General features: G+C 41.6%; 1 protein-coding gene across 1 annotated transcript in view; it reads right to left on the bottom strand.

Annotated features, from left to right (window-relative positions):
* babam2 (BRISC and BRCA1 A complex member 2) overlaps positions 1-19,887 on the bottom strand; it is a 214,088-nt gene that overhangs the window by 166,386 nt on the left and 27,815 nt on the right. The window contains exon 4 of the mRNA XM_029714084.1: positions 10,853-10,947. Within this exon, the coding sequence (XP_029569944.1) occupies positions 10,853-10,947 (95 nt within the window). The remainder of the gene's footprint in view (positions 1-10,852; positions 10,948-19,887) is intronic.

Below are 19,887 nucleotides of genomic sequence, written 5' to 3'. Positions count from 1 at the left end.
TTCAAATTAAAATCTCTTCTGAACCTACAAATCACAGACCAAAAAAAATAGTTCTCTAAATTTGAACCAGCATGCAGTCTAGTACACTACTACATAGTCTGCCACGTGACCAAATGAGTCATCTCCCTCGATTCCTCTCCCTTCCTTTCAGTTTCCTCGCTTCCCTCCGTCTTCCCAGCAGCTCCCTAGCGGTCATTCCGCAAATTATTCCTGTCATCGGGCTTGGGTGTGTGCATACAGCCACACCACTCTCCATTGTAGTACGTCAGTCCCTCCCCTCTGAAGCGAAGCCCCTCTACAACAATTAAGAGGCTTGGGACCGGCTAACAGGAGTGTGGCCCATAGACCTCTTCTATTGGATGAGTAGACCCACAGTGGACTGGTGGGAAATGAAGGGGAAACAATGAGAACAGGGGGGCTGCCAAGTTCGACGAGGGAACTTTATAGACTTGGATCGGGGCTAATTATGGTATTTTGAAAGGGTAGTAGTGAGCTACTAACCTCAATTAGGAATCCAAGTTGGGCCACAAGGCATCCATTTGGGCTGTTTATAACACTGTTGAGCTATGTAGACTGGATGGAAACATTGAAACTGAAGTGCTGTTAACACTATTCAGCATTTCTACTTTCAATGCAACCTGAGCGAATCACATTTGGTCTGAAGTCTTCCAAAATCACGATGTAAAAAAAAATCAAGCCTACCCGCTCAATAAAATAAAGGCAGCAAGGTGTCAAGACTGTAGTCTCAATCCACCCACCCACAAAGGAAAGACCCATGGGTCTAGACTCTAGACCAGCACAGCTTCATTTAGGGCCAACTCATCGATCACATTTGCCTCATTGCTTTATCCGTCTCTGAGTGTTTCCCATGGTCGTAATTACATCACGTATTCCAGCCTATTCCAACCACTATCTCAGCACGCTCCTCACCGCAAATAACCGCTCTTTGTTCAGCAGGCACATAACCACCAATTAAAAACAAAGGTTGAGTCGTTAGGTTATGCCGAAACAAATGTGTCAGTCTAGTAAAGGGATGAAACAGTGACTCTCTCTTTCCTTCAATAAACCCATTAGTCTTTCCTTCATGTGGTACAGTGCATTCGGAAAGTATTCAGACCCCTTGACTTTTTCCACCTTTTGTTACGTTACAGCCTTATTCTAAAATGGATTAAATAAATAAATAAACTCGTCAATCTACACACAATACCCCACAAAGCGAAAACAAGTTTTCAGAAAAAAAGTATTCAGACCCTTTGCTATGAGACTCGAAATTGAGCTCAGATGCATCCTGCTTCCATTGCTCATCCTTGAGATTTTTCTACAACTCGACATGATTTGGAAAAGCACACACCTGTCTATATAAAGTCTCACAGTTGACAGTGCATGTCAAAGCAAAAACCAAGCCATGAGGTTGAAGGAATTGTCCGTAGAGCTCCGAGACAGGATTGTGTCGAGGCACAGATCTGAGGAAAGGTACCAAAACATTTCTGCAGCATTGAAGGTCCCCAAGAACAGCGGCCTCCATCATTCTTAAATGAAAGAAGTTTGGAACCACCTAGGTGCTGTGCCCAGTTGATAATCACCCCGACAATTGCCCTGAAACAGAACCTAAACTAATATAAATGAAGTAAAGTATGATGGGGAGAATGGGTGAGTTGATGAGCGAGGGGAAGCAAACGATGCATAATCATGTAATCACCAATTGTGAATGAAGAACAGTGCGGGCCATTCTATTGTATTGGTATATTCTAACTATAAACTCAAAATGGCATTTGCCATATATCAGTCCACCAAATCCAAGCAGACTTATCAATATACTCTGGCCTACTTGTACACAGTGAGAGCATGCATAATTTACAAAACGGCAAGAAGACCAAGACGAATGGATGCACATGCTGCGTTAGCGCTGCTACAAGATACAAAAACAACTCAGATGGCGGGGAAGAAAATAATCATGACATCTCTGATGATTATTCTTCTGATTCTGAGCCTCAGCCTGAACCTATACCTCCGAGACCTAAATGCAAAAAAGCCAGAACGGTGCGTACTGAGCAGCTGCCCGCACCACCACCAAATGAAATGGTGAGACAGGAGAGAGGAAGGGATGGCACCATTTGGATAGAACAAGCTGGTGACAATGCTACTGGACGATTATCAGCACAAAATCTCATCACTAAGAGAGAAGGCCCTCTCATGCAAAAAACATCAGCAACGGACTCCACCAGCTTTCATTGTTTATGTGACATGGACATGCTACAGCACATCAGGGACTGTACTGTGGCTGAGGTGCACAGTGAGCAAGTAGACACTGCCTGGGATCGGTCTGTTGATGAGCTGGAAGCGTTCATTTCAATCCTGTACGTCTGCGGAGCATTCGATGGAAAGAGTGTTTATATGGAGAGGGATACCTTTCTTTGGCGAAACTATGTCACAGCATCACTTCAGAGAGATAATGCTGTGGGGTTAAGATGACCAAATGAAGCATTCAATGAAAAGAACACCCTCCCTACAAGCAAACATGGGGAGGTTTGATAATGCTGTGGTTTTTTTTGCTGCCTCTGGCACTGGGGGCCTTGAACGTGTGTAAGGTATCATGAAATCAACAGAATATAAAGGTGTTTTGTAGTCCAATGTTCAACCCGGTGTACAAAAACTGGGTCTCCATTGAAGGTTGTAGGTCTTCGAGCAAGACGACCCTAATCACACATTAAAAAGCACCCAAGAATAGTTTAAAAATAAATGCTTGACTGTTCTGGAGTAGCGAGCGAAGAGTCCAGATGTGAACCACATCCAAAACTTATGGTGAGATCTGAAAGCAGAAGTTGTTGGAGACCACCCCTCAAACATTGAAGCATTTGTCTGCAGTTATAAGTATTAGCTCCGGGGTGCCAATAATTTTGTTGGTGCTATTTGTCTTTATTTTAGAAATGTCAAATTGTAAACTTAAATTTACAAAAATACATTTGTTCACGGCCGGTTGTGATACAGCCCGGGATCGAACCAGAGTCTGCATTGACGCATTTAGCACTGAGACGCAGAGCCTTAGACCGCTGCGTCACTTCTTTCACCTGTGCAACGTTGTCTTCCTCCTGCTTATTCTGGGGTTCTGACTGAATGCAGTGGTAAATGTGCTGCTCACAATTGACAGCAGCAACACGGACCTGTTAAATTGACAAGAAGGGTATTGATATAGCTGCGTTTAGGCATGGCTTCCTTGTTTTGAGTCTTAAGTGTGTTACTCATTCTGCTGGAGCTGACCTAGTATTTTTTCCATTTGTAACTCACCCACCAAAAATCACAATATGCGGTTTACATTGTGTCATCTGTGCTGGTCTAATTCCTATAATGAAAAAGCAGAAGAATCTGTGCGCTCTCGGTTAGTAATAATAGTTCATATGGTGCTCTACGATGTCCCAAGTTTGTGCCATTGAAGAATAAATAATTGTATCTTTACTTCAAGTAAGATGTTTATATGTTATGTATAAAAGGCATATGTATGCATTGTTTATTATTTGTATTTCTTTAAAACAATGTAATTGTTGGAGTTCATTTATGATTATGGATACATTCTGCATTTAGTTTTTTGTATTTCTATTTATTATGGATCCCCATAATAAACGTCAGTTACTTGATGTGGAATAGAGTTCCATGCAGTCATGGCTCTATGTAGTACTGTGTGCCTCCCATAGTCTGTTCTGGACTTGGGGACTGTGAAGAGACCTCTTGTGGCATGTCTTGTGGGGTATGCATGGGTGTCCGAGCTGTGTGCCAGTAGTTTAGACAGACAGCTCAGTGCATTCAACATGTCAATACCTCTCATAAATAAAAGTAGTGATGAAGTCAATCTCTCCTCCACTTTCAGCCAGGATAGATTGACATGCATATTATTAATATTAGCTCTCTGTGTACATCCAAAGGCCAGCCGTGCTGCCCTGTCTGAGCCAATTGCAATTATCCTAAGTCCTTTTTGTGGCACCTGACCACATGACTGAACAGTCGTCAAGGTGCGACAAAACTAGGGCCTGTAGGACCTGCCTTGTTGATAGCTTTATAATAGACAGACTTCTCCCCATCTTAGCTACTACTGCATCAGTATGTTTGACCATGACAGTTTACAAACCCTAAACAAAGGTTTAGGGTTTAGTGAGTGTTTTGTTCCAAATACAATGCTTTTAGTTTTAGAAATATTTAGGGCTAACTTATTTCTTGCCACCCACTCAGCTTTTTGTTGAGTGATGCAGTCATTTCAGTTGCTGTAGTAGCTGACGTGTATAGTGTTGAGTCATCCGAATACATAGACACTCTGGCTTTGCTCAAAGTCAGTGCCATGTCGTTAGTAAAAATGGAAAAAAAGCAAGGTGCCTAAACAGCTACCCTAGGGAATTCCTGATTCTAACTGGATTATATACTGCTCAAAAAATAAAGGGAACACTTAAACAACACAATGTAACTCCAAGTCAATCACACTTCTGTGAAATCAAACTGTCCACTTAGGAAGCAACACTGATTGACAATACATTTCACATGCTGTTGTGCAAATGGAATAGACAACAGGTGGAAATTATAGGCAATAAGCAAGACACTCCCAATAAAGGAGTGCTTCTGCAGGTGGTGACCACAGACCACTTCTCAGTTCCTATGCTTCCTGGCTGATGTTTTGGTCACTTTTGAATGCTGGCGGTGCTTTCACTCTAGTGGTAGCATGAGACGGAGTCTACAACCCACACAAGTGGCTCAGGTAGTGCAGCTCATCCAGGATGGCACATCAATGCGAGCTGTGGCAAGAAGGTTTGCTGTGTTTGTCAGCGTAGTGTCCAGAGCATGGAGGTGCTACCAGGAGACAGGCCAGTACATCAGGAGACGTGGAGGAGGCCGTAGGAGGGCAACAACCCAGCAGCAGGACCGCTACCTCCGCCTTTGTGCAAGGAGGAGCAGGAGGAGCACTGCCAGAGCCCTGCAAAATGACCTCCAGCAGTCCACAAATGTGCATGTGTCTGCTCAAACGGTCAAAAACAGACTCCATGAGGGTGGTATGAGGGCCCGACGTCCACAGGTGGGGGTTGTGCTTACAGCCCAACACCGTGCAGGACGTTTGGCATTTGCCATAGAACACCAAGATTGGCAAATTCGCCACTGGCGCCCTGTGCTCTTCACAGATGAAAGCAGGTTCACACTGAGCACATGTGACAGACGTGACAGTCTGGAGATGCCGTGGAGAACGTTCTGCTGCCTGCAACATCCTCCAGCATGACCGGTTTGGCGGTGGGTCAGTCATGGTGTGGGGTGGCATTTCTTTGGGGGGCCGCACAGCCCTCCATGTGCTCGCCAGAGGTAGCCTGACTGCCATTAGGTACCGAGATGAGATCCTCAGACCCCTTGTGAGACCATATGCTGGTGCGGTTGGCCCTGGGTTCCTCCTAATGCAAGACAATGCTAGACCTCATGTGGCTGGAGTGTGTCAGCAGTTCCTGCAAGAGGAAGGCATTGATGCTATGGACTGGCCCGCCCGTTCCCCAGACCTGAATCCAATTGAGCACATCTGGGACATCATGTCTCGCTCCATCCACCAACGCCACGTTGCACCACAGACTGTCCAGGAGTTGGCGGATGCTTTAGTCCAGGTCTGGGAGGAGATCCCTCAGGAGACCATCCGCCACCTCATCAGGAGCATGCCCAGGCGTTGTAGGGAGGTCATACAGGCACGTGGAGGCCACACACACTACTGAGCCTCATTTTGACTTGTTTTAAGGACATCACATCAAAGTTGGATCAGCCTGTAGTGTGGTTTTCCACTTTAATTTTGAGTGTGACTCCAAATCCAGACCTCCATGGGTTGATAAATTGGATTTCCATTGATTATTTTTGTGTGATTTTGTTGTCAGCACATTCAACTATGTAAAGAAAAAAGTATTTAATAAGATTATTTCATTCATTCAGCTCTAGGATGTGTTATTTTAGTGTTCCCTTTATTTTTTTGAGCAGTGAATTTCAGAGCCTTCCATTAAAGTACCCCCTCTGTGTTCTGTTAGACAAGTAACTCTTTATCCACATTATAGCAGGGGGTATAAAGCCATAACACATACGTTTTTTCCAGCAGCAGACTATGATCGATAATGTCAAAAGCTTCACTGAAGTCTAACAAGACAGCCCCCACAATCAAAGCCAGTTAATCTGGCTTTGAATCTGCATCAAAACACGTCAACAAGTTAGTTCTGATTTGCTTTAATACAGCAGTGCATTCTAAGACAATGAATTGAAATGGATTTCACCTCGTTCATATAGTTGGCAGACATTTTAAGGAATTAAATATAGACCTCCACCAGCTGAAGGAGAAGAGGATCTGGTAAAATAACAGCATGTTGCTAATATCCTCTAGGTAGCTAGCTAGCGTCTTTGCAAAAATTACTAGTATTCATGGTATATTATGAATATCTGACTGCTACAAGGATAGTATTCTGTAGACACCAAATGCATAAATAAGCAAACAAATATCAGTTAAAATATGGAACAGATAAATGAAAATATTCAACATATCTTTCATTTTGGCTAGTAGCTGACAGCAAAGGTATCAGCTAGAGATGACATGCCGTAGCTTGCATGGATTTATAGTCTTGCATGATGTCTACTTCGATGCTAATTGGTATTTTCGAATCTGAGAGTAAATATAACTGAATATATTGATAAAAGTCCCCATGTTCGTGAGATGATTATCAAAACGTCACGCCAGGGAAAGCCTACATGAAACACAGACCTTGTTTGAAATGTAATTTTCCCTATGGGAAACATGAATGGTGAACAAACCATTGGAACCATTTCTGTGTTTGACCACAAAGTTTCATGTGTATTTTGTGAGTGGCAGGGGCTTGGTGTCTGTGTTCGAGTGGGAAGGTGCACAGTGTACACAGCACAGAAGGAGCGAAGGAGACAAACGTTCATAAAAACAAGAAAAAAATGTGAACCTTGCGATACAGGCGTTTGGAACATCGAGTTAAAACATAAATTCGATATAATCTCCCAGCCCTACTTTAAGTACATGTTTTTATTGACGGTTTGCAGGCGAAAGGTATGCTACATGTTGGGATGTGGATTAAATGGAAAATCTCAACGTCCTGTTGTAGACATGTTTGTTACATAAATAGGTTGTTTGGTCAAGAGAGTGAGGTGTGATTAATGGTTAAATTCAGTAGCAAGTGTTTGGGTGTGTGTACTTAGATTAACTGTGCAGCCTACACTTGCTGCACTCTTGTGTCTCTTGGCTTCCTGTCCTGAATGCATGCACCAAGAAACCTGTTTGTCCAAAATCTCCATCTGAGATCTAAAGGTGAATGCAACATTTGAACAGTGAGCCCAACCACACTGTGTGTGTGTACACTCACCACTGTGAGGCTATGTTCTTCCAAGTAACGTGAAAGGTGTGCACCACCTGAACTCATTAGGATCATCACCAAACTACGTTATAGCTTTGAAGCAGATTAGAAGCCATCAGGTATAAATGAGTCTCTGAAAACCCATGTTGCGACATACTCCTCCTTCCCTCCCTCCACTCTACAAATAGAATAGTGGAAAATTGCAAATGAGCTCCTTTTTCCAAGGGTTAGTCAAAATGTGGTTTAAGCAGCTGCTGCAAGTTCTTCTTCCTATGAGGAAATAAGTTACTCAGTCACCTGGTTCAGTGGTTTACATTTGTCTCTTTCCAAGCTCCTACTCTAAAGTTTCCAGTTCACAAACTGATTCATAACGATTACTGGCGAAGAGGTCTGCTTACTAGTCAATGGTGGGAAATGGTAAATGAACTGAAGCATTGAGAAAACAGGGTTTTATGGAGTAAGAGAGCAGGAGGGCGAGACTTACTAAAGATGGAGAAAGAGGGGGAGCAAGCAGGAGGGGGAAAAAACATCACAGGTAGAGAAAAAGTAAGGATTTAGAAAACATGGCAAGAAAGATAGCGAGAATAAAGACCAGAGGGGCTGCCAAACACTGGCGCGATGGAGGTGCTTCCCCTTATGTGTGCAGCTGTTTTACGAGACAGTGAGCAATACCTCCCCCCTTGTCTCCCAGACTCTGACAGGCTGGGGAATTTAACTTCTCCCTGTTAGGTGGCTTTAAAAATAGCCCTGTGGACAACTTTAAGACCCTGTAGTAACAGCAACAACAACAACCGCCTCTTGCCAAGCCTCTCAGCGCCTCGTCTGGCATCCGTTTCCAGCAGGAAGTTTTCCACAGGGACAACATATTAGGCCTATTAACAAGTGAGCGCCGAACCCTATGTCTAATTCCTGGTTGCCATTCAACTCTTCCCTTTACTATCATCTTATTACTTTACCATAAATCAGTTGTGTGTGTGCTGGTGGATTCCGAGGTCATACGTTTGTTCCTAGACTGTGTTGGGGAGTTGACGCCCATGTGAAATGCCCTGTCTTTCAACTGCCCTGAACTTAACTCACAGACACCTGCTAAGTCTGTCGGGGAGACAATATATGCAACAAATGGCAGGTTGGTTTGCTGAGGTCATCCCTATGTTGGACACTGTTGTTTTGTTTGTTTTAAGTAGTTTTTCTGGACCAGACTAGCAACCTGCAATAGAAAGTTCCCAAAGATTGCTGCAGTGTTTCCGCTGCAGTCATTTAGCAGTGGTCGCTGCGCCACGGCAAAAATCATTGCTGCCACGCCCCAAAAATATATAACATGGGAAAAAATGACATTTTTGCAATCGCGGGGAAAACTGCAGCTTGAATAGTCTTTGTTAAAAAAAAAAGGGGATCCCAGCTTTCCATTCCTACTTTATTTAGTTCTCAACTCCTAAAAATGCACAAACTGCACCATTTAAAACCCTGAGTTTTTAGCAGTGCATGGTTAAGCACCTTACCGCTCTGTAATTTGCAGTGAGGGCATAGGGGAGAGTGGGGCTAAATGTCAATTGTAGGTTAACTTGAGAAAAAACATCACCCTACCTCAAAATCCTTTTTTGGGAGTGACTTAAATTGTGATGAGACAGATAACATTTTTAGTTGCGCAAGAGTAGTGGGAACCAGGGAAAGTGTTTGGGGAAACATTGTGACATGAAGTGGTTTCTGTGAGAATTACAGGCAAGGGGTGTTTCACACCAGGTGGTGGTATACCCCAAGTTACGCTTTTTGGGACATAAAATGAATCAATAGATTGCTAACTAGTTAAACAAATTACATTTTGCAAATGTATAAAAATAAAAAAAGATACCTTATTTACATAAGTATTCAGATACTTTTCTATGAGACTCAAAATTGAGCTCAGGTGCATCCTGTTTCCATTGATTATCCTTGAGATGTTTCTACAACTGTGGTAAATTCAATTGATCGGACATGATTTGGAAAGGCACGCACCTGTCTATATAAGCTCCCCCAGTTGACAATGCACGTCAGAGCATTGAAGATCCCCCAAGAACACAGTGGCCTCCATCATTCTTAAATGGAAGAAGTTTGGAACCACCAAGACTCTTCCTAGAGCTGGCCGCCCAGCCAAACTGAGCAATCGGGGTAGAAGGGCCTTGGTCAGGGAGTTGACCAAGAACCCGATGATCACTCTGACAGAGCTCTAGAGTTCCTCTGTGGAGATGGGAGAACCTTCCAGAAGGACAACCATCTCTGCAGCACTCCACCAATCAGGATGTTTTTCCAGCGGCAGGGACTAGCAGACTAGTCAGGATCGAGCAAAGTACAGAGAGATCCTTGACGAAAACCTGCTCCAGAGCACGCTCAGGACCTCAGACTGGGGCGAAGGTTCACATTCTAACAGGACAATGACCCTAAGCACACGGAGGAGTGGCTTCGGTATAAGTCTCTGAAAGTCCTTGAGTGGCCCAGCCAGAGCCTGGACTTGAACTTGATCGAACATCTCTGGAGAGACCTGAAAAAAGCTGTGCAGCAACGCTCCCCATCCAACCTGACAGAGCTTGAGAGGATCTGCAGAGAAAAATGGGAGAAACTCCCCAAATACAAGTGTGCCAAGCTTATAGCGTCATACCCAAGAAGACTCGATGCTGTAATGGTGCTTCAACAAAGTACTGAGTAAAGGGTATGAATACTTATGTTAATGTATATTTCAGTTTTTATTTTTTACTAAATTAGCAAAAATTACAAAAAAACGGTTCAGTTTTTGCTTTGTCATCATGGGGTACTGTGTGTAGACCGATGAGGGGGAAAACGATGTAATCAATTTTAGAATAAGGCTGTAACGTATCACAATGTGGTCTGAATACTTTCCGAAGGCAATGTACATGGTCCAATATGTAAAAATATGTAAAAATATTTCCGTAGGTGAAAATTATATTTTAGACGGTGCCCCCTCCCCCCTTACACATTTTTCAAGAAACACTGGATTGCTGTATGTCTTGTGTATGTCTGTATTATAATAAGTATGTGTCTAAATATCTTAGTGTGCAATCTAAGCTAATTATTTAGCTAATGTATAAGGAAACTATTTTTAGGCAGTCTGAACCACACTCCTGTCGCAATCGACAGTTTTCCAAAGAAGGCAGGAGGACATGCAGGCCAACACATTCAGAAGAAGTGATTACGCAACGCACCAACGCCTTTTCAAAAGAACATTGGAGGTCGTGGGGTCAATATTTCTGCTGACTCATCCTCACATATCAGTAACGGCACTTGAGTTCCAGATAAAAGTGCGTCAAAACAACAGAATGGTCCAAACATTTGGACAATAAACCAGAGTAGCAGAGTCATCTGCCTTCTACTGCTCACCACATTGAACCTGTCTGAGCAGCAACTTGGCGAGTCATTCACATAAGGCCAGGGTGATGAATTGGCTAAGCTGTGGGGAATTGTGGGAAATGAATGAGGTGGGGAATTGTACTCACTGGGAGTTCTGATGGTTCTGGCAGGAATTCTGCGTCCTCTCCAAATATGAAGTCTGGAGGTAATTCTGGATCCCGTGCATTGAAGATGATATCCCCTGAGAAAGAACAGAATGATCACAAGTCCGCTTTGTCACACAACACATAAAGAAAGATTTCTAGAATTTAATTCAGCCCACCATAGCAATGTTTACCTACTCAAGCGAGTGCCCAATCACTCTGCTGTTTTACACTCAACTCTGTAATGTAACTTGAGATGAAATGGACCTGCACTGTTATTAAATAATGAGAACAGGTGAATACAGGTGGCTACACTTTCCCAAAAACATGGTGCATGAACAAGAAAAACACATACCACTGACAGCCCAACGGCCTAGTTCCTATTTCCAGTAACACTCAAACATTTGCAAGGCCTGAAAAATAAAACCAGACAATCATGTTGTTCTGGTTAAATGCTTGGAATTTTACTATTTGCCATAGGCCCTCACAGAATAGTCTACCAATTGTGATACGGAAATTAACCGAGTAAGGGGATTGAATAGGCTACTCTAGAACTCGGTCAATATAGGGTCGCTCCATTTGATTTCAATAGCTTTTTGATTTGAATGAAACTTTCTATACATATTTGCCAATGGTAGAAGTGGTCAGAAAGTAATTTTTTGGACCTGAATGCCAAAACATTTAGGAGATAGGTGTGCTCAAAGTTTACCCATTTTGAAAACCCCACCCTACCATGAGACATCCATGTCTTCATCACCGGAAAAGATAAATGGTTGAGTTTGATAATTGAAAAGCTTAATAACGGGGTTGTCAAAGTAAAATGTTTGTATAATACAAATGTCTTTTTTTTTATTCTTTTTTTTTTACCTTTAACAGCAATTATCTAAAAATGTGTAAACTCAGATTTTTTTCATTTTCACATATGTTGCAGCTTAGACCCTATTTTATATAATCTGAGGTGTTTGTGTTGTGCCCACAGCATGAATACAGGGTGGATGTCATGTTTTGGGTGATTTTATTACATCTTTTTTTGCTTTAACTTTAAAATGGTAGCACAAAGATGGTTGGAGGTCCACACATCAGAGAATGATGACTTGAATAGGAATATCAATTGTTTTAAATGATACTGTCAAAATGATATTGTCAATCTTCCATTATTGACAACCTTGATAAAGATCAGCAAAAATTACCGTATAAAACAATTCAAATACTGCGCTATATTGTATGCAACATTTTTTTTTTTAAATGCGGAAATATTATTTTAAACTAATACAATTGCTCAGAGAAAGTTTTATTTATATATATATAAAAAAAAATCTCAAAAAAGGTAGGGGGCAAAACTAGACACCCCTGTTTTCAATACCTTTCAATACTTCACCTTAACGGCACTGAGCCTACAATGTTTTATGAGCTGGAAAAAACATTGGGAAGGATCTTAGACGATTCCCCAATACAGAATCCTGACAGATCCTTGATATCCTTCCTCTGTGCTTATGGACTATCCTCTTCAATTCAAACCACAGGTTTGTACAGAGACTGAGATGGCAATTGTAAAATGTTGGTTATGTTGCCAATTAACAATTTCTTTGTGGATTTTGATGTGTGCTTGGGGTTATTGTCTTTCTGGAAGATCTACATGCGGCCATGTTTACAACTCCTGGCAAAGGTAACCAGGTTTTTGGCTCACATATCCTGGTACAGGGTAAAGCGCATGATTCCTTTGAGCTTAACAAGGGTCCCAGGACCAGTGGAAGCAAAATAGCCCCATAACATCAAAGATCCACCACCATATTTTACAGTAGGTATGGGGTTCTTTTCTGCTCATACATTCTCATTTTGACGCCAAACCCACCAATGGCGTACGAGACCATAGAGCTTTATTTTCCATATCCTCTGACCAAAGCACCGGTTCCAATCCAAGTGCCCATGCTGTTTAGCAAACATCAGGCATTAACATTTGTTGGATGATGTGAAAATAGAGCTCTTTGGTCATGCACACCAGTGGTGGGTTTGGAGTAGAAATGAGAATGCATGAGCAGAAAATAACCCCATACCTACTGTAAAATATGATGGTGGGTCTTTGATGTTACAGGGCTATTAATATTTCAATTCAATTTACATTTCAATGATGTACCAAGTAAATTGCAGGGGTCTGAATGGATATGTCATGTGGTTTGGTAAGAAGAATGCCCCTCTCCCCACAGGTGTGCTTACCACTTATGAGGGTTTAGAGCTTGAGGTAGTCACCTTATACAAGTACTTGGGAGTATGGCTAGACGGTACACTGTCCTTCTCTCAGCACATATCAAAGCTGCGGGCTAAAGTTAAATCTAGACTTGGTTTCCTCTATCGTAATCGCTCCTCTTTCATCCCAGCTGCCAAACTAACCCTGATTGAGATGACCACCCTACCCATGCTAGATTAGGGCTGGGCGATACGGCCAAAATATTATATCACAGTATATATTTTTTTTTATTTACGGTATTTGACGGTATTTTATATATTTTTTTAATAATAAAAGTTCTACATTTGCTTTATGAGTAGTGAGTGGTCCTAGGGTGTCAACACATATATTCTAAGTGATTTCAATGGGTCTTTCTCCATTCTGATTGTTTTATACTGTTCAATTCAACTTCAACCCCCCAAAAGTCATAATTTTCATCAATTTCTGCATTTGAGATCATTTCCACACTGCCACGTAGGGCTGCACAATATGGGCAAGCAATCAGGGCCTTATTTTTAACCAAATGTTGCAATTTGACTTGCCATTTAGAGCAAAACACTTGGGTTAACTGTTGGAATCATGGGAATAGAATGTCTATTCTAATTATATAGGTAGAATATAATAGTGGGCACTTTTAATACAGTGTCGTTTGACATGACAACGAAGGAAAATGCCAGGGAGGAGTTATTGTGACAGGGTAGGAACTGATGTGTTGATAGGTGTTTCCTAGGGGACCCTATAATCTTTGGCTACATTTAATGTTCTCTTAGCTACTTCATGTAGCTAACATATTCTTGCTTTGCGTTTACCTCTTTAATTTAGAAGACAATGTTGCACCAACAACATGCTGATTTAGGTCTACACAATCACAGGTATTAACAGGCTGTATAGCTCATTACGCTTGCTCATACTCAGTACTGTAATGAAACAGGCAGGGAGCAGGTCTCGAACCCTTAACCTTCTAGCCTGAATTCCAGCGCGCTATCGACTGTGCCACAAAAGCATGCTGAAGCGGCAGAGTCGATATCCTCGCTTATAAACCCAGTGTCGCTACAGTACATTTATTAGATACCTAGCGATTAGCGGCTAACAACATTTAGGAACAACTTGCTAAGAAAAGTGAACTAGCTGTTCGCAGATGTAAGAAACACAAGCTAATAGTGTAATTCTAGAATGCTAGTAGATTTATATTAAGAAGAAAAGTGACAACTGCATCGTTGTCATCGACAGTGTTGCATATGCTGCATTGACCATGCAGACTGAAGGCAAGTGTCTCATGGTTGAGGAACATCAAATGCGCTCCTTGAGTGACAGGGGACATGACTAGGTCTGTGTTGAAAGCGGCATAGTGAGAGTGGAGAGAGATGACTCAAGTAGCGAAGTAAACTATAAAAATGGACGTTACACACTGCGTATCACATTGAACAAACCAAACATTCAAATGCCGGTATAGAAGGTAAAGTAAAAACCCAAACCGGTCCGTGCATCAATACTGGTATATCGCAAAAAACGGTATACCGCCCAGCCCTATGCTAGATTACGGAGGCATAATATATAGATCAGCAGGTTAGGGTGCTCTCTCGAGCGGCTAGATGTTCTTTACCATTCGGCCATCAGATTTGCCACCAATGCTCTTTATAGGACACATCACTGCACTCTACTCCTCTGTAAACTGGTCATCTCTGTATACCCGTCGCTAGACCCACTGGTTGATGCTCATTTATAAAACCCTCTTAGGCCTCACTCCCCCATCTGAGATATCTATTGCAGCCCTCATCCTCCACATACACCACCCTTTTTGCCAGTTACATTCTGTTAAAGGTCCCCAAAGCACACACATCCCTGGGTCGCTCGTCTTTTCAGTTCGCTGCAGCTAGCGACTGGAACGAGCTGCAACAAACACTCAAACTGGACAGTTTTATCGCAATCTCTTCATTCAAAAACCAAAACATGGACATTCTTACTGACAGATTTGGCTGCTTTGCGTGATGTATTGTTGTCCCTACCTTCTTACCCTTTGTGCTGTTGTCTGTGCCCAATAATGTTTGTACCATGTTTTGTGCTGCTACCATGCTATGTTGTCATGTGTTGCTGCCTTGCTATGTTGTTGTCGTCTTAGGTCTCTCTTTATGTAGTGTTGTCTCGTCGTGATGTGTGCTTTATCCCAGCTCCCATCCCCGCAGGAGGCCTTTTGGTAGGCCGTCATTGTAAATAAGAATTTGTTCTTAACTGACTTGCCAAGTTAAATAAAAAATAAATATCCATTCTATGAATTCTATTTCTATGATTGAAATGACACCCACCCCGCATTCAAGAGTATGCTGTGTCTCAACTGATGGCAGGCACAACACAAAAACCTCAGGGTCTAAGCTACAACATATGAGAAAATGAAAAAAAAAAAATGTATGCGCGTTTTTAGATATTTGCCATTAAAGGTAAAAACATGTTTTCAAGTTATTAGAAAATAGTTTGACAACCCTGTTGTAAGCTTTGTCACTCAACCGTATTTTTTTGTTGGTATTTTACCCCCTTTTTTCTCCCCAATTTCGATCCTGTCTCATCGTGGCAACTCCCCAACAGGCTCAGGAGAGGCAAAGGTGGAGTTATGCATCCTCCGAAACATGACCCGCCTAACCGCGCACTGAGATGCATTGCCTTACACCGCTGCGCCACTCGGAAGGCCCCGGTGTATCTTTTCCAGTGATGAAGACAAATGTTTCATGTTAGGGTGGGGTATACAAAATGTGTCAACTTTGAGCACCTCCATCTCCTAAATGTCTTGGCATTCAGGTCCAAAAAGTAACTTTCTGACCACTTCTACCATGCTCAAATATGTATGGGAAGTTTTGTTCAAATCAAAAGGGATGCGATCACAAAAACGGTTCTGTACTAACATTTTTGTTACAATCGGTACATCTGTCAAATGTGCCTCACGGGATTGAGAGGATCAAGTCTGTCTATCGGCGCAGACCTTTTATAGCACAAAGAGTAAAGTGCCTGCTCCGCTTACACATTCATTGCTAGAGTTGTCTGGGCTGCTCCCCACTCAAGCTGCACAGAAGTTAACACACTTGAATAATGCAACACGGCATGTAGAAATGTTGAAACTGCTCATTACTAATCGCAAAACAATGTCCATACAGGCTAGAATACTTTTAAAACCCGAGACGATTCCGGTAGCTACCAGCTTGTAACGGTCGTCGGGAACACAGGACCAAAACGCAGCGGGAATATGAATGCTCATCTTTTTAATTTGAAGAAAAGTGAACACTTACAAAAATAAACCAAACAACAACTACACAGTTTCATAAGGCACAGAAGCTATACGGAAAACATTCACCCACAAACCCCAAAGGAAAAACAGGCTGCCTATGTATGACTCTCAATCAGCAACAACGATCTACACCTGTTCCTGATTGAGAGCCATACACGGCCGAAACAAAGAAAACCACCAACATAGAAAAAGAAACCTAGAACGCCCACCCATGTCACACCCTGGCCTAACCAACAATAGAGAACAAAAAAAACTCTCTATGGCCAGGGCGTTACACAGCTTTAATTGTAGGATAAATATCCTTGCTAACTTAGTAGCTGAATTCACTACCCTAGTACGTTGTTTGTGATAATATCACAACTGGCTGTGACTGGGAGTTCCATAGGGCGGCGCACAATTGGCCCAGCGTCGTCCGGGTTAGGGTTTGGCCAGGGTAGGCCGTCATTGTAAATAAGAATTTGTTCTTAACTGACTTGCCTAGTTAAATAAAGGTTCATTAAAAAATAAAATAAATAATATGCAAACCATAATGCAAAATATGCTGATTTCAAAGCTGATTGTCATCCAAAACTTTATTAATTTACTTAGTCTCCCTCGCCACCAAAAACGAATTAACTTCGTCTCCCGACTGGTGTCCACTAGATTCCATAGCTACATTCTGCCTCATGAATGTCATTACATTCTTAAATCGCACACTTTTATAAAATTAGAGATTGCTTCTTTTATGTAAATGTTGTTGATCAGTACAATAAAATAATATGTCAACTAGCAGTTGCCAATAAAATAAGTCTTAAATGGAAGTGATTGTTTATCATCTGTAGCCCCATGTTTTAGCTGATTTCAATCTCAATAACTCAATGCATACACAACTCCTATTAAATAATATGCATTCACCTGTATTGTGAATAGACCAAGGCTACATCTTGATTTACCCAGTTTAGCAATAGAGATATACAATTCAAATAAATTATTACCGTTATGTTGTTTTGTAGTTAGATTGGTGAAAACAATGTCACATTAATTGTATGATTGTATAATTGATTAATTAATGCATACATGGCTGTCTAAAAAAATGTACATAAAAATGTTCAAAATGTAATGATATTGAACTCAAAATATGCCCAACGATTGAACAGAGCAGTAGCTGAGTGCCTTCAGAAAGTAATCACAGCCCTTGACTTTGCAACATTTTGTTGTGTTTCAAAGTGGGATTAAAATGGATTTAATTGTTAATCTTTGTAAACAATCTACCCCAAATAATCTGTAATGTCAAAGTGAAAAATACTTAAGTATTCAACCCCCTGAGTCAATACATGTTAGAATCACTTTTGGCAGCAATTAAAAGTGTGAGTCTTTCTGGGTAAGTCTCTAAGAGCTTTGCACACCTGGATTGTACAATATTTGCACATTACTCTTAAAAAAATGATTCAAGCTCTGTCCAGTTGGTTGTTGAACATTGCTAGACAGTCATTTTCAAGTCTCACCACAGATTTCCAAGTTGATTTAAGTCAAAACTGTAACTAGGCCACTCAGGAACATTGAAATTCGTCTTGGTAAGCAACACTAGTGTACATTTGGCCTTGTGTTTTAGGTTATTGTCCTGCTGAAAGGTAAATGTCTCCGTGTTTGTTGGAAAGCACAATGAACCAGGTTTTCCTTCTTGGATTATACCTGTGCTTAGCTATTTTTTATTTGTATTTTTTTTTGATAAAAATAAACTCCCTAGTCCTTATCGATGACAAGCATACCCATAAAATGATGCAGCCACCACCATGCTTGAAAATATGTAGTGACGTGTTTAGGATTTACCCCAAACATAACGCTTAATTTCTTTGCCACATTTTTTGCAGTTTTACTTTAGTGCCTTATTGCAAACAGGATGCATATTTTGGAATATGTTTTATTCCGTACAGGCTTCCTTCTCTGTCAATTAGGTTAGTAGTGTGGAGTAACTACAATGTCATTGACCAATCCTCAGTTTTCTATCACAAAAATTAAAAACTGTTTTAAAAAGTCACCATTGGCCTCATGGTGAAATCCCTGAGCGGTTTCCTTCCTCTCCGGCAACTGAGTTAGGAAGGACACCTATATTTTTGTAGTGACTGGTTGTATTGATACACCATCCAAAGTGTAACTAATGTAACTAACTTCACCATGCTCAAAAGAATATTGAATGTCTGCATTTTATTTTTACCCATCGACAAATAGGTGCCCTTAATTGCGAGACATTGGAAAATCTCCCTGGTCTTTGTTGTTGAATCTGTGTTTGGAATTCACTGCTTGACTGAGGGACCTTACAGATGCAGTGCATTCGGAAAGTATTCAGTCCCGTTGACTTTTTCCACATTTTGTTCAGTTACAGCCTTCTTCTAAAATTGATTACATTGTTTTTTCCCCCACTAATCAATTTATACACAATACCCCATAATGACAAAGCAAAAACAGTTTATAAATGTTTGCTAATTTATAAAAAATAAAAAACTGAAATATCACATAAGTATTCAGACCCTTTATTGTTGAAGCACTTTTGGCAGCAATTAAAGCCTTCAGTCTTCTTGGGTATGACATTACAAGCTTGGCACACCTGTATTTGGGGAGTTTCCCCCTTTCTTCTTTGCAGATCCTCTCACGCTCTGTGAGGTTAGATGGGGAGCGTCGCTGCAAAGCTATTTTCAGTTCTCTCCAGAGATGTTCGATCAGGTTCAAGACCGGGCTCTGGCTGGGCCACTCAAGGACATTCAGAGACTTGTCCCAAAGCCACTCCTGCGTTGTCTTGGCTGTGTGCTTAGGGTCGTTATCCTGTTGGAAGGTGAACCTTTGCCCAGTCTGATGTCCTGAGTGCTCTGGAGTAGGTTTTCATCAAGGAACTCTCTACCATAAAGGCCTGATTTGTGGAGGGCTGCAGAGATCTCCCATCTAAACAGAGGTACTCTGGAGCTCTGTCAAAGTGACCATCGGGTTCTTGGTCACCTACCTGGCCAAGGCCTTTCTCCCCAGATTGCTCAGTTTGGCCGGGCGGCCAGCTCTAGGAAGAGTCTTGGTGGTTCCAAACTTTTACCATTTAGGAATAATGGACGCCACTGTGTTCTTGGGGACATTCAATGCTGCAGAAATGTTTTGGTACCCTTTCCCAGATCTTTTCCTCAACACAATCCTGTCTCAGAGCTCTACGGATAATTCCTTCGACCTCATGGCTTGGTTTTTGCTCTGACATGCACTGTCAACTGTGGAAACTTATATAGACAGGTGTGTGCCTTTCCAAATCATGTCCAATTAATTGAATTTGGACTCCAATCAAGTTGTAGAAACATCAAGGATGATCAACGGAAACAGGATGCACCTGAGCTCAATGGAAACAGGACGCACCTGAGCTTAATGTCGAGTCTCATAGCAAAGGGTCTGAATACCTATGTAAATAAGGTATTTGTTATATTTTTTATAAATAATCAAAAATCTATAAAAAACTGTTTTCGGTTAGTCATTATGGGGTATTGTGTGTAGATTGACGAGGAAAACCATTTAATTTAATCCGTTTTAGAA

Source organism: Salmo trutta, chromosome 25 (assembly GCF_901001165.1).
Source record: "Salmo trutta chromosome 25, fSalTru1.1, whole genome shotgun sequence".
Taxonomy (NCBI): Eukaryota; Metazoa; Chordata; class Actinopteri; order Salmoniformes; family Salmonidae; genus Salmo; species Salmo trutta.
This window is presented reverse-complemented; position numbering and strand designations above follow the sequence as displayed.